This window comes from Diabrotica virgifera, chromosome 6, assembly GCF_917563875.1.
Source record: "Diabrotica virgifera virgifera chromosome 6, PGI_DIABVI_V3a".
NCBI lineage: Eukaryota > Metazoa > Arthropoda > Insecta > Coleoptera > Chrysomelidae > Diabrotica > Diabrotica virgifera.
In genome coordinates, this window is record NC_065448.1 from 135,411,786 (window position 1) to 135,425,259 (window position 13,474).

Here is a 13,474-nt window from a genome sequence, read left to right on the forward strand (position 1 = left end):
CCTTCTATTTCAGCTCTCTAAAACACACCGCATCTCGTTCTTGTCTTGTCAAAAAGAAAAAACCATTTTTTTTTGACATCCTTCAATCTATCTCGTCCCTGCAGTTCCATTCGTCCAAACAAATATCCTTACTACGTCATATCAACGCCTCCAAACGCTTTTGCCGCTAATTGTTCTTAGAAACACTGTCTATTGAATGTAACTGCACTGTTAACATGATAAAAGCATTTGTCCAAAATTCATAGAATTATTTTAACATTATGAATAAGAAAAACTTATATCTTACAATACAATACTGGGTAATTGAAATCGGTATCTATTTTACAGGGTGAATAAAAAAATTAAATATTAGAAAATAACTATTTTAACGTAATAAAAATTAGCATACAATTAGATAATTAGATTTTCTTCTTTTTCCTCTCTGCTTTTCTTTATCTATGACAACTTCCCCGACCTTGGGTATGAACAAAATTTTAGATAGAAAAAAAATTTCTTTTATACCCAAATTACTCAATCCTTTTGCTTTTATCCTATCTCCTATTTCTATACTTAGTATCTAAATTATTTACATGTTTCTACAAATTTTTATTCAAAATACCGGTATATATCGTTTATATTAAATATACCCCTAATATTGCCATTCTCTATGTACCCTATCCTATAGCTATTTACCCCATTTGCTGTTTGCACGACGTATGGACCTTCAAATACTGGCATCAATTTCGCACAAACACCGTTATTCAAATTGGACACTCTGAGTGCTCTCACCATTACTTTATCACCTTGTTGAAATGTAACAGATCTTCTTCGCCGTTGTCTTTGCTTTCTTTGGATGTATTTTTCTCCACTTCTTCTTAATCTTGTAGTTACTTTGTTTATTACATCTTCATATTCTCTTTCTGTTGGTTCTTCCCATGGTCTAGGTGGCATTCTTCCTTTCATCACATACATCGGAGACTCTTTGGTTATTGTGTTTGGAATAGAGTTTATGTATTCTTCTACTTCTTCCATCTTTCTATCCCATCCTGTATGTTGTCCATTAGATGCAATTCGTAAAAACTTTGTTACTTCCTGTATATATCTTTCCGATGGATTGCTCTGAGGATGTCTGATGCTTGTAAATACAGTGTCTATTCCTCTTTGTTGTAGCTCACCTGTAAATCTATCGTTTCTAAAATACGTAGCATTATCTAGCAGTATTTTCCTGGGTGTCCCAACTTCTTCTAAAAAATTGTCTATTTTTCGTAATATTTCATTTCCTTTTGTTGTTCGACAAGGGTATAATTTTACAAATTTCGAAAAAATATCCACCATCACCAAAATGTGCTTATTTCTACGGGGAGTTCTTATCAGTTCGCTCAACATATCGATGGCTACAAGATCTAATTTTTGGCCAGATGTTATATTCTTAGGTATGTTTTCATTTTTAAAGTTCCTCGATTTATATTTTTGGCAAACCTCGCATCTTTTCACAATGTCTTTTGCCAACTTATGATCTCCTTTGCAAATATAATTTTCTCGGAATACCAGAAAGCTTTTCCTACTTCCAATGTGTCCATTGTTTCGGTGTATATCAATCAATATTTTGTTAGCCAGTTCGTTTGTGATCATATACAGTTCTCTTTGCTCCGTTCTTTTTATATAAATTCCATTTTCTTGTATTGCTCTGTTTTTTTCCTGTTCTTCCAGATTCTCTTGGTCTCTCATGACCTCCTCTAATGAATAGATTCCGTCGTCGTCTCTTAGAATGTTCATTCCAACCTGAAATTCCATTTTTTCTTCTTTATTGAAGTATTCATCTCTGGTGAGAGCATCGGCGATGATATTATCTTTTCCTTTGATATATTTGAATTCAAAATCATATTCTTGTAGTAATAAAATACCGCGGTGTATTCTGTTGTTTACTACTCTATTCTTCATGATATTAACGAGAGCAGCGTGATCTGTTTCTATGGTGAACTTTGATCCCAATAGATAAAAACGTAGTTTATTCACGCAGAAAAGAATACTGGCAAATTCTAGCTCGGTCGCACTATATCGTCTTTCGTATGTTTTTGTTACTCTGGACACAAAGCATATTGGAACTTCTATTTCTTCTTGTATTTGGGATAACACCCCTGCAAACTTATTCATCGAAGCGTCTGTTCGTAAAATAAACGGTGCTGTGTATATCGGATGGTATATCTTACTTCCACTTGCAAATTCTGTCTTAAGATTTTGAAATGCTTCTTCCTGCTCTTTGCCCCATTTCCACCTTTCATTTTTCTTCAAAAGACCTATCAATGACAGTTCCTTTTGGCTTATGTCTGGGATGAGCTTCTTAAAATAGTTTATCATTCCCAAAAATCCTCTCAGTGTTTTTAAATTTGTTGGACGTGTGTATTCTTTTATGATCTTGACTCTCTCTTCGTCTAGGCTTATGCCTTGCCTGTCTAGTTTGAAACCTAAGTAAATCACCTCTTTTTGAAAGAACTTGCATTTTCCTATGTTTAATTTTAAACCTGCTTCATCTAGTTCTTTGAGAACTATCTTTATGTGATTCATATGGCTAGACATATCATGAGAATAAATCAACAAATCATCGATATAATGTAAAACAAAATCACCGTGTTTATTTAAAATCGTGTGCAATGCCCTTACCAAAGCCGCGCATGCACTTTGTAAACCAAATGGCACTACCCTAAACCTATATACCACTCCGTCGATAGAAAAAGCAGTGTAATCCCTACATTCATTTGCTAAAGGAATTAACCAGAAACTGTGTTTTAAGTCCAATTTGGTAAAAAAACTAGATCCTGTGATTCTACCAAAAATTGAGTCTATATTCAACGGGGCCTCGTATTGGGGCACTGTACATGAATTCAAATTACGTGCATCTAAACAAATCCTTATGTCCCCATTACTTTTTTTAACAATGACTACTGGATTTATGTATTGTGAATCACATCTTTCAATTATTTTATCCCTCAACATGTTATCTATTTCTTGACCTACATCTTTTCTATATTTAAATGGAATAGGATATGTCTTCGAGCGGAAATTAGATAAGTTTTTCATTTTAATCGTGTGTTCGTATTTTGTCGCTGCTCTATTTTCTGTATTGATTAATCCCGTATGTCTTGCCAGTAATTTTTTTAAGTCAGACGTCATTTCTTCTCCACAAACTATTGATGTCTCTTCTTCACTTTCGCAATTCCTTGTCGTTGTACACATATTGAACTCAAATTCTCTCTCTTCCTTCTCCGATTCTTCTTCTTCAAAAACTACAGCTTCTTCCTCATCCAATATTTCAACTTCCTTTTCCGTCATGTTTGTACCCACCTTTTGCGGCGCAGTACTGACATCTAAATTTCCTTCTTCCTCTTCTTTCTCTTCTTGTCCTAAAGTTGTGTCCACCTGTATCGGCGTCACACTTCTTTTTTTCCTATTTCTTCTCCTCCTCTTCTTCCCCTCTTTTCTTTCATCGGTGTCCATCGTTTGCGATGCCACACTTCTCATTTTCTTATATTCAAAATGTGTTGTCAAAACATCTACTTCATTTCCTGTGTCATCTTCTTGCACCTCTTTATTTTCATCTTTCTTGTCAGTTATTGATGTGCGTACCTTATTCGGCGCTGTACTGACTTCCTGCTCATCTTCTTTTTCCTTTAAACCTTCTTCCATTATGTCCTCTCCAAATTTTATATATTTGTTTGCAAAATTAATTTTCGTTCCATACTTATCCAATTCATCCACTCCAATGACAATATCATACTTCATGTCCTCAATTATAAAACAATTAATCAAATATTCTTTATTTTTAAATCTCAATGTCAAAACAATAGCCTCATTCGTAGTCGAAATCTTTTTTGAATTAGCACTCACTAACCTTATTCGAGAAATATTATACCTTTGAGAATCTAGTCCTAAATCCTTTATCAATTGTTTATTAACTAATGATACCTCTGAACCAGTGTCCAAAAGTATATCAACCTTTTTATTTTTAATATACCCCTGTACCATAACCAAATTATTACGCACGTATTCAATCTTTTTTCCCGCTAAAGTGATAAATTCCCTAGGGTGAGTATATATTCCTGAATTAAATTTTATCCCTGTTTTTAGTGAGTGCCTTCCTGAAAAGACGACCCTGCTCTATTGATTTCTACTTCCACATTGTCCATTTCTTGGTGTCCTTGTTCATTTTCTCCTTCTCTGGTGAAACTTAGGCTGTTTATTTCTCTGTTCTGTTCTCTTCCTTGTCCATTGTTGTTGTTATATTGGTTTCCTCTATTAAAATTTTCCCGACCTGCATTTGGCTGATATGGTTGATTGTTATAATTTCTCCCACTGTTTTGAAATCTATTTTGATGATATCCATTTCTATTCTGTTCATATCTATTTTGATTAAAATTGTTTGTATATCTTTGTCCCTCATTATCCCTATATCCATTGTATCGGTAAGGATTTTCATTACGAGACTGTCTGTAGTTGTTTGTGCGGTTTGTTTGGTTGTTCCCATTGTTTTCCGTTTGTCTACCGGTCCTTCTTTCTTTTCTTCGAGCCTCTCTTACAACTAAAAACTGGCATAAACTGTCCATGTCCCTATATCCTTGCAAGGTGACATAGTCTTCCATTGTATTGTCAAAATGTCTTGCTATCAATTCAACTAGCTGTTCTTCCGAATAATTATAATTTAAATATTGCCCACTGGCGTATACTTGCAATGCATATTTCTCTTCGGATATTCCTAGTTTCTCATCATATTTTCCATTTTGTAGTTCACTATTCACGACCATCTGTTTCTCTTTTCCCCAATAATATCTCAAAAATTTTCTTTCAAATTCTTCCCAATCTTGCAACTCATTTTGCTTACTCTCGAACCATAATGCTGCTCCATCCTTAAAATGAGTCCTTATCATATCCTTAGCCTCTTCAAACTCTTCATATCCTTGTTTTTTATTTTTAAGCATCCTAATAAACGGGACTGGGTGCTGTTTCTTTATATCCCCGCCAAATTGGACCTTATTTTCTGCTCCATTGTGTATAATTACTTGTCTTCTTTCTCCAGTATTATGTTGTGATTTTACTTCCAATAATTTCTTATCCAATTTTTTAAATCTATCCTCTATTTCCTCGTCTCTATCTTCTACATGTTTCTCCAAATTCTGTAGTTTCTTGGTATGTTTTTCTAAATGTTGGCTAATTTTCTTTGTTTTCTGCTCTACTTCATGTTTCATCTGTTTTAAATACATTTGTACATCCTCTTTATGCTGTTCTAGTCTCTGCTCCATTTGTTTAAAACCTAGATCTTGTCGTTTACTGTTTTCATCTATACTTTTTTTTATTTTTTCTGCTTGTCTTCTACTGTTTTCTTCCTGTCTTTTACTGTTTTCTTCCTGTATCTGTAGCATTTGTAATATCCTATCCATTGTTGACATTTCTGTGGTACTCTCCTTGATTGTTGTTTCTGTAATACTAATTTCTTCGTCTACATTTTCTATTCCTTCCTCGCTATAACGTTCTTCTGTTTCCTTTTGTTTTTTGTTGAGTCTTGTCTCCATTTTCTTTCCTTTTTCTAGACTTAACAATGTGAACGTACAAACCAACCGAACTATTATCTTTGCCTATTCCACAAGAATGTTGATCAAATAAAAATATCTGGTTATGTAAAAAAACTGTTCCAAGATTATTCAAAGCGAAAAAGGTTTGAATAATAAAAATCAAAAATACTTTGTCGAAATTTGGCAGAGAGAAAAAAAATTAGAAAAATCCTGTAAGAATTTATATATTTTCCAGTACACTTTGTCTGGGTATTGGTGTTTCTGCTTTTGCCTCACACGCTTGGGCGACAATATTGTTTTGATTCTACTTATTGATATCTACTTTGATTGGACTAGCTCAATTTAATAAATTTATCTCAGGGTTTTACATCATCCAATCGCAGAAATGCAAAACCAATACTCAGAAAAAACTCATGGAAAAATAAAAATAAAAAGAATAAAATATAACCGTATATTAAAGAAAAATTAATTATACCAAATAATTCAAACACAAATGTTTAATAATAGAATAAACTGTGAAAACAGACAATCTATGAATCTAGAAATGCTTGTGCAAAATAATGAAAACAATTCTGAAAAATACCGCAAATTATTTTGAAATCAAAATTACCCAGTATGAATACAAATTAAATTATAACTAGTAAACAAAAGTCAATTTAAAAATCACGAAAAGGTTTCTGTGAAAGTTTATGTCAATTTAAAAATCACGAAAAAGTTTATGTCCCATTTCACTTGAGTCTCCACATAGAGGTCGATGCAACCAAAAAAAAACCAAAAGTGTGGCAAACAGAGACTATTGACGGAGAGAACAATGTATTTTGGATACCTTAGTACAGCTGCTTTCACTTGACATTGAATTTTCTTTTGACTTCCAAAAATAACATTTTTACTTTGTGCTTTTTATATACGGGCACCTATAAGGCTTTTTAATTTACGAAGACCGACACTTGTTACTCATTCTTCAACAGTACCTTCTATTTCAGCTCTCTAAAACACACCGCATCTCGTTCTTGTCTTGTCAAAAAGAAAAAACCATTTTTTTTGACATCCTTCAATCTATCTCGTCCCTGCAGTTCCATTCGTCCAAACAAATATCCTTACTACGTCATATCAACGCCTCCAAACGCTTTTGCCGCTAATTGTTCTTAGAAACACTGTCTATTGAATGTAACTGCACTGTTACATGATAAAAGCATTTGTCCAAAATTCATAGAATTATTTTAACATTATGAATAAGAAAAACTTATATCTTACAATACAATACTGGGTAATTGAAATCGGTATCTATTTTACAGGGTGAATAAAAAAATTAAATATTAGAAAATAACTATTTTAACGTAATAAAAATTAGCATACAATTAGATAATTAGATTTTCTTCTTTTTCCTCTCTGCTTTTCTTTATCTATGACAATATATATATATATATATATATATATATATATATATATATATATATATATATATATGTATGTAGATAGTAACCTGTAGCCAAAATCACATAGGGAAATAAGGTTTTTGTTCGGACACTGTTGATGTACAGGTACTTTACTCTTGAGCGAAATTCATACTTTTGGACATACCCCGTATCCTCTTCTTCTTCTTGACTGTTTGCATCCACTCTAAGACAAAGGCCTCCCCATGACCTATCGCGTATAAGATTTATATTTGACATCAGGTGGTTCTATCTCAGGTTTTAGATCATGCACAGCTTTTTATGAAGAATAACGTTTTTTCGTAAAATTAAATAATAAAAGTTTCCCATATGATTCCAAGTTATATAGACGCACTGTATACATACATACTTGCTTAAAAGTTTGACATTTTTCATGCATTTTTCTAAGAAGCAACTGATTAATTGGTTTTTGTGCTAGGAAAGTGTAACAAAAATGTCCTACTAGTTATGTACATGAATATATCATCAGCAATTCCCTGATAAACGACAACCAAGAACAGAAGTTTTTCAAAGTTACACGAACAGTTTTAACGGATTGGACAAATCTTGGAGACATCTGATGGAACAAAAACTATTGTAAATACAGAAAATGAATTAAATGTAATCCTTAGTAACCTTGGTTCAAGAGGAAATTGTAAATGCTTTTGTAATTAGTGGCCGTTATGTAGGAAGAATTAAAAAAAGAACAAGATGCATCCATATCATGCATAATTGCACTAAGAGTTTAACGTGCATAACTATAATAAAAGAAAAAAGAGTAGTTGTTGAGTAGCGCAGGAAAAAATTTAGGAATGGTTCATATTCGAATATGTTTTATTTGGATATGAAGCTACTTTCCACAATAATGGTACTGTAAACACACAGTCATAATTTCCACTATTACTTAACTTCTAATCCACACCACATTCTTACTCACAGTCAAACAAGGTCGTTGAAATTTTTTGCTGGAATTTTTGAAAATTATGTCATCGGACATATAGTCCAATCATTTGGTAGTTTTACCGGGACAGTTTTCCGGGAGTGTTGAAAATTAATAACTCTATGGATTTCGGTATGCTCTTTTCGAATATTAACTTTACTACCTCGTATCTTCGCCGCTCGTGCCGCCATAATGGAAAATTATGTACATTTTACGAAAAAACACTTATGTACAAAATTAAACTAGAAAGAATTCCTGAAATTTATGTATTTATAATTTTTTTTTATACAATCAATCGTTTTTGGCGTACGAGCGCCGCAAATGTATTTCAATAGACATTAAAGAAAATCTAATTTCCACACCAACTGAAGATAGAGTAAGCGGAGCATTTTTTTATTGTGGTTTCCCCTGTAGGCCTAATCCACATATGATGCATTATTTATTTAGAAATTTGGCGCAATCTTCTTCGTTTTGCTGCTCCTGATGGACCAGGTGTTACGACTTCGTCCTGAGCACCGATCGAGATATCGCATACCGAAATTTCGTCCGCATCATCTGTGGTGTGACTATTAGACTCACCACACTCCTCTTCGTTTTCGATTGCATCGAAAGCTTTTTCAAAAATAGTCGCCGTTTGTTCCTCTTCATCGTAATTATATGATGCAAATTAACGGAGCATTTAATCCAGCTTTTCTGCATCCACAGGCTTTCTAACATTCTTTTTTACACTTTCAATAAATAAGTTTATTACTGTTTATTAATTAAAACTGACTACTTTCTTTGTTTTTTATAAGCCTCAATTTTAATACAGATGGTTTTTCCTGAAAATGGATAATTTTCGAGTTATTCGCTAAAAACTGTTGAAAAACGTGTTTTTTTTGGAAATTTCAATCGCGAGTGATTCAGAAATTATTAAGTGAAGTAAAAAAGTTAATTCTACATTTTCTTCATAAAATTCTATTCCCTGTATCATTTTGAAATTTTAAACTTCTACCCCCCAGAAAGGGTGGCATTCACCCCTGGGGTGGAAGCATACATTGGCACCAATAGTCCAAGTAATGAAGCTTAAAATAGGACAAAACCTGGCAATTTTTACAGAATGGATCGATTTGCTTGAAAATTTGAAAATAAGTAGTGGATTCTCCAAGGATCAAAATCTATATGATGCTGAAAGGCGCTTTTACCATGGGGGTGGTTGCCACCCCATGTCGGGGGTGGAAATTTTTATTATATTTTGACCGCAAGAGTTGGTAAAAACATTCATTATAAGCAAAAAACCTTCTATACATTGTTTTGATAAAATTAATAGTTTTTGATTTATTCGCTATCGAAAGTGTTAGTTTTATATTGAAAAAATCAATGTTTTTAATCAGTTTTCTGCTAATAACTCAAAAAGTTTTCGTTTTATGAAAACAATTTTACTTAACAAAAATGTACCTTTTGAAAAAATAATCAAAACCGTTTTTTTTTTATTTTCTTTAAGACCAATAGTAATCCAGCTATACTTTATTATATGTTGGCTCTTCTTCGTCAAATGCTAAATATTCTAGTTTTAAAGTCAAAGGACGGATAAACTATTCATTTTTCGACAATAACTTGTTGAAACTAATTTAAAGTATTTAAAAATATGTATCTCCGGAAATAAAAAAAAATCTCTAGTTAAAAAAATTAAGTGACTTATAATGAAAAGAATGTCAGTCCCTATTTTTTTTTTCGACAAAAAAGTGATCGTAAACAACCCCCTAATCACCACCTTAATTAAAATTTGTCATTGACCTGATTTGGTTTTCTTGATTTATGTATTGTTAATAGGTTCTAGAAGTTTGATCGGCTTAGAATGATTAGTTTTTAAAAAAATGGAGTTAAAAGCTAATAACGAGTTTTTGTAGTTTGGTAAAAAATGCCCTTTTCTTCAGAATAGAAAGAGTAGCATCAGAGATACGAAAAAATATTTAATTATGAAATTGTAGCTTATTTAGTTCCCAAGAAATTATTTTGCAAAAATTTTTTTTATGGCAAAAATTGAGTGCGCTATTGACAATTAAAACTTGTAATATCATGCAAAAACCACCTTTACCAACTCTTTCAATGCCACCTCTTTTTGTGACTGAGAATTTTAAAAAGATTTAATATTAATACCCTTATAGATCTTGTAAAAACCTACAAAATTCTTTTTTAAAGAACTTTCTAAAATACAAAATAAAAAAGTTACGGTTAAAAAATCAATATATTTTTTTGAAAAAAAAAGGAGAAATCCAATTGGAAGCATAATAATGTAAGTTAGCGGTGTTTTTAGTCAGTGACCTTATTTACTCTTCTTTATTTATGTATTATTAATAGATTCTAGAAGTTTGACTGGCTTAGAATGATTAGTTTTTAAACAACTGAAGTTTAAAGCGGATAAAGAATATTTGCAATTTGGTAAAAAATGCAATTTTCTTCAGAATAGAAAGATTAGCATCAGAGATACGAAGAAATGTTTAAATATGAAACTGTAGGTAATTTAATTTCCAAGAACGTGGTTTGATAAAATTTGTTCTACGGCAAAAATTGAGTGAATCGTAAATGAGTATACCATCGAAAAACATTGATTTTTTAGATATAAAACTAACACTTTCGATAGCGAATAAATCAAAAACTATTAATTTTATCAAAAAAATGTATAGAACATTTTTTGCTTAGAATGAATGTTCTTCTTAACTTTTGCGGTCCAAATATAATAAAAAAAAAAGAATGTGTGTGTACTTTGTACGCACGTAAGAAGTTATACTTCTATTATATGATTTCTTAAAAATAATAGTTATTTATGATATGTGTTAAAAATGTAATTTTAACACGTATATCATACAATATTTTTTCTACAAACGTCTTATATATCAAAAATTATAATTTATTCATTCTCAATTACAGGACAATACCTTTTACTTGAACTTGACTGACATTCCATTTTTACATTTTTCTTGACATTACATCAAAACTGCCTATACTGTCAATACGTAAATCATAACAACTATAGAATAACATCTACTATCTAATTTTATTGTTGTATATTCTAACAAATTTTAATAGTTTTTTTCTACAAACGTGTTAAAAATGCAATAATACAGTTTAAATTAAATTTTAAAAAACCTTCTAAAAAACATTTTTCAAATTGCGCAAGTTGTACTGTTAATATTAATGTTAATAAATGAAATATAATATTTTGACGTTTGTTTTCAAAATTTGACATTTTAATTTTAACTGCAGTGCCTTAAAATTTTTAAAGCACTAGTGCTTTAAAGTAACATTTTTCTCCATACTCCATACTTCATAGGAGTAGCACTCGTTTGTAGAAAAATATACTTTAAACAGTTTGTTTTAATTTTTTTTAAACACCAAACTAATTTTGTGCTTACCGCTTTCAAACAAAATAAAAAAAGTATAGGATTGCTCCTGATTCGAACTCAAGACCTCTCGATCTCTGGCCGAATGCTATACCAAATACGCTACGAGGACTGTGTCTGTATCGGTTCGGACGTACCTAATGACAATTCACGGTAACAAACAGACAAGGTGAAGTATAATAAAAAATACAATACAATGTTTTAATAATACTCATCTTACTCCTGAGGAAGACAAATCCAAAGACACAAAAATTAGAATAAATATATTTACTAAAAACACTAATATATTCTTTTCACACCTTTTCTTGCACTGAAATATTTATACATAACTTGAAAGATAGCAACTAAACACCGTACTGTCTGTGTGCGCATGCGCGCAGTATTATGAAATTTTACTCTCAATTGCGCCTAAAGAAGTATAACTTCAAAAATTTCCACCCCCGAGATGGGGTGGCAACCACCCCCATGGTAAAAGCGCCTGTCGGCATCATATATATTTTGAATCATGGACTATCCACTACTTATTCTCAAATTTTCAAGCAAATTAATCCATTCTGTAAAAATTGCGAGGTGAAAAGCTTTGGTTCCTGGACTACAAGTCAGCTTTGTTATTTGCATAATTTTTGAACTACTGTCAAAATTTCAAACAAATCCATGAATGCCTTTAGAATGGCGAGGTGAATTGCTTGAATGAATGTACTAATTTGGTACTGACTTCTTCTATTTTTTAAATGAAAGATTTAATGACTTTTACTTACTACATTCATTAATTGAAATAATTTTTTTTTCAGAACCCAAGGGAGCACATGTTTTCAATTATTCATGCAAGAATATATCTATTAAAAGCACTACAGTGTGTTTTCCACAATTCTTTGCATCTATTGAATATCGAACCTATCAAAGAGATGTAAAGCTGAATAATTCAGTTGTTATGTATTTTTTAAGTTTTATATTTGATGAAATAAATATATTTATTTTTTAGAATTGTTTTATTAATTTTAATTTATTGACTATCTGTTGCTGACTGCAATAGCACCACAAGTTAATAACGTGGCACAGCTAAGAAAAAATGCAATACGCAAGTTTTACGAGGATCATTACATTGCAAAATTGGTTATCGTTGTAGATATTTCATCTTCGGTTTTCGTTTAGAATAGAGTAGAATAGAAAAATATGCTTTATTACTGACAATTTTTACAATTTTATGGACAAAGCTTACATACAGTCAAAAAAATAACAACATACAATTTATTAAATTAGATAAATCGTCAATATACAGTATATTATAAGATAATTAAGTAAAACAAAAACAATGTATTGCAAAATTTATATAAATTGCAAATTGAACATACAACAAATAAAATAAGGAACTAATAAGTTTAAGCTGCTGCATATGAAACCCAATTTTCTTAGTTATTCTTTAAGAAATTCTTTTATTGAATAATATGGTCTTTTAAATAGATAGGCTTTTGTCATTTTACGGAACTTTGGGAAAGTTGTTGCAGATTTAAGTTGTAATGGGAGATGGTTGTATAGTTTTTTGCTGAATATAATATATATTACTTTACTAACTCAGTGGACAGGGTCGGTAAATAAATATCAAAAGTTGAATTTCTGGTGGAGTAGAGATGATTAGGCATTGCTGGAAAGACATGAAGGTGTTTACGAATTAAGCAAACCGTTTCTAAAATATATAAAGATCGAAATGTTAAAATTCCGTGATCGCTGAAGTAACTTTCTGCAAAGTGTAGTTCTTCTGAGCCGAACAGATGTCTTATTGCTCCTTTTTGCAATTTAAAAACAATATCAGGTTGTGCAGCTGTACTAGAACCACAAAAAGGAAGACCATATCGAAGATGAGGCTCGAACAACGAAAGATATGTTATTTTAGAAGATGCTAAATTGATTTCCCTTGATACAAACCTTATTGCATAGCAAGCTCAGGCGAGTTTCTTACTTAACGAATCGATATGAAGGGACCATTTGAGGTTGCTGTCTAAAAAATACCAAGAAATTTTACAGAATCAACGGTACTGATCTGGCTGTTATTTAGAAGCAAGGGTTGAAGTGCTCCTTTATACGATAATGCTACTGTCTTATCCACGTTAAAAGAGAATAAATTAGAGTCAGACCAGGTTTTATCGAAAGTAGATCCGAAGTTATACGTGCATGAAG

General features: G+C 31.6%; 1 protein-coding gene across 2 annotated transcripts in view; it reads left to right on the top strand.

Moving 5' to 3' along the window:
- LOC126886040 (DALR anticodon-binding domain-containing protein 3) overlaps window positions 1–12,283 on the top strand; it is a 54,748-nt gene extending 42,465 nt beyond the window's left edge. For both annotated transcript variants that reach the window (XM_050652882.1, XM_050652881.1), the window contains one exon: window positions 12,091–12,283. In XM_050652882.1, coding sequence (XP_050508839.1) covers window positions 12,091–12,210 — 120 coding nt within the window. In that variant the 3' untranslated portion in view covers window positions 12,211–12,283. The remainder of the gene's footprint in view (window positions 1–12,090) is intronic.
- Window positions 12,284–13,474: the final 1,191 nt, after the last annotated feature.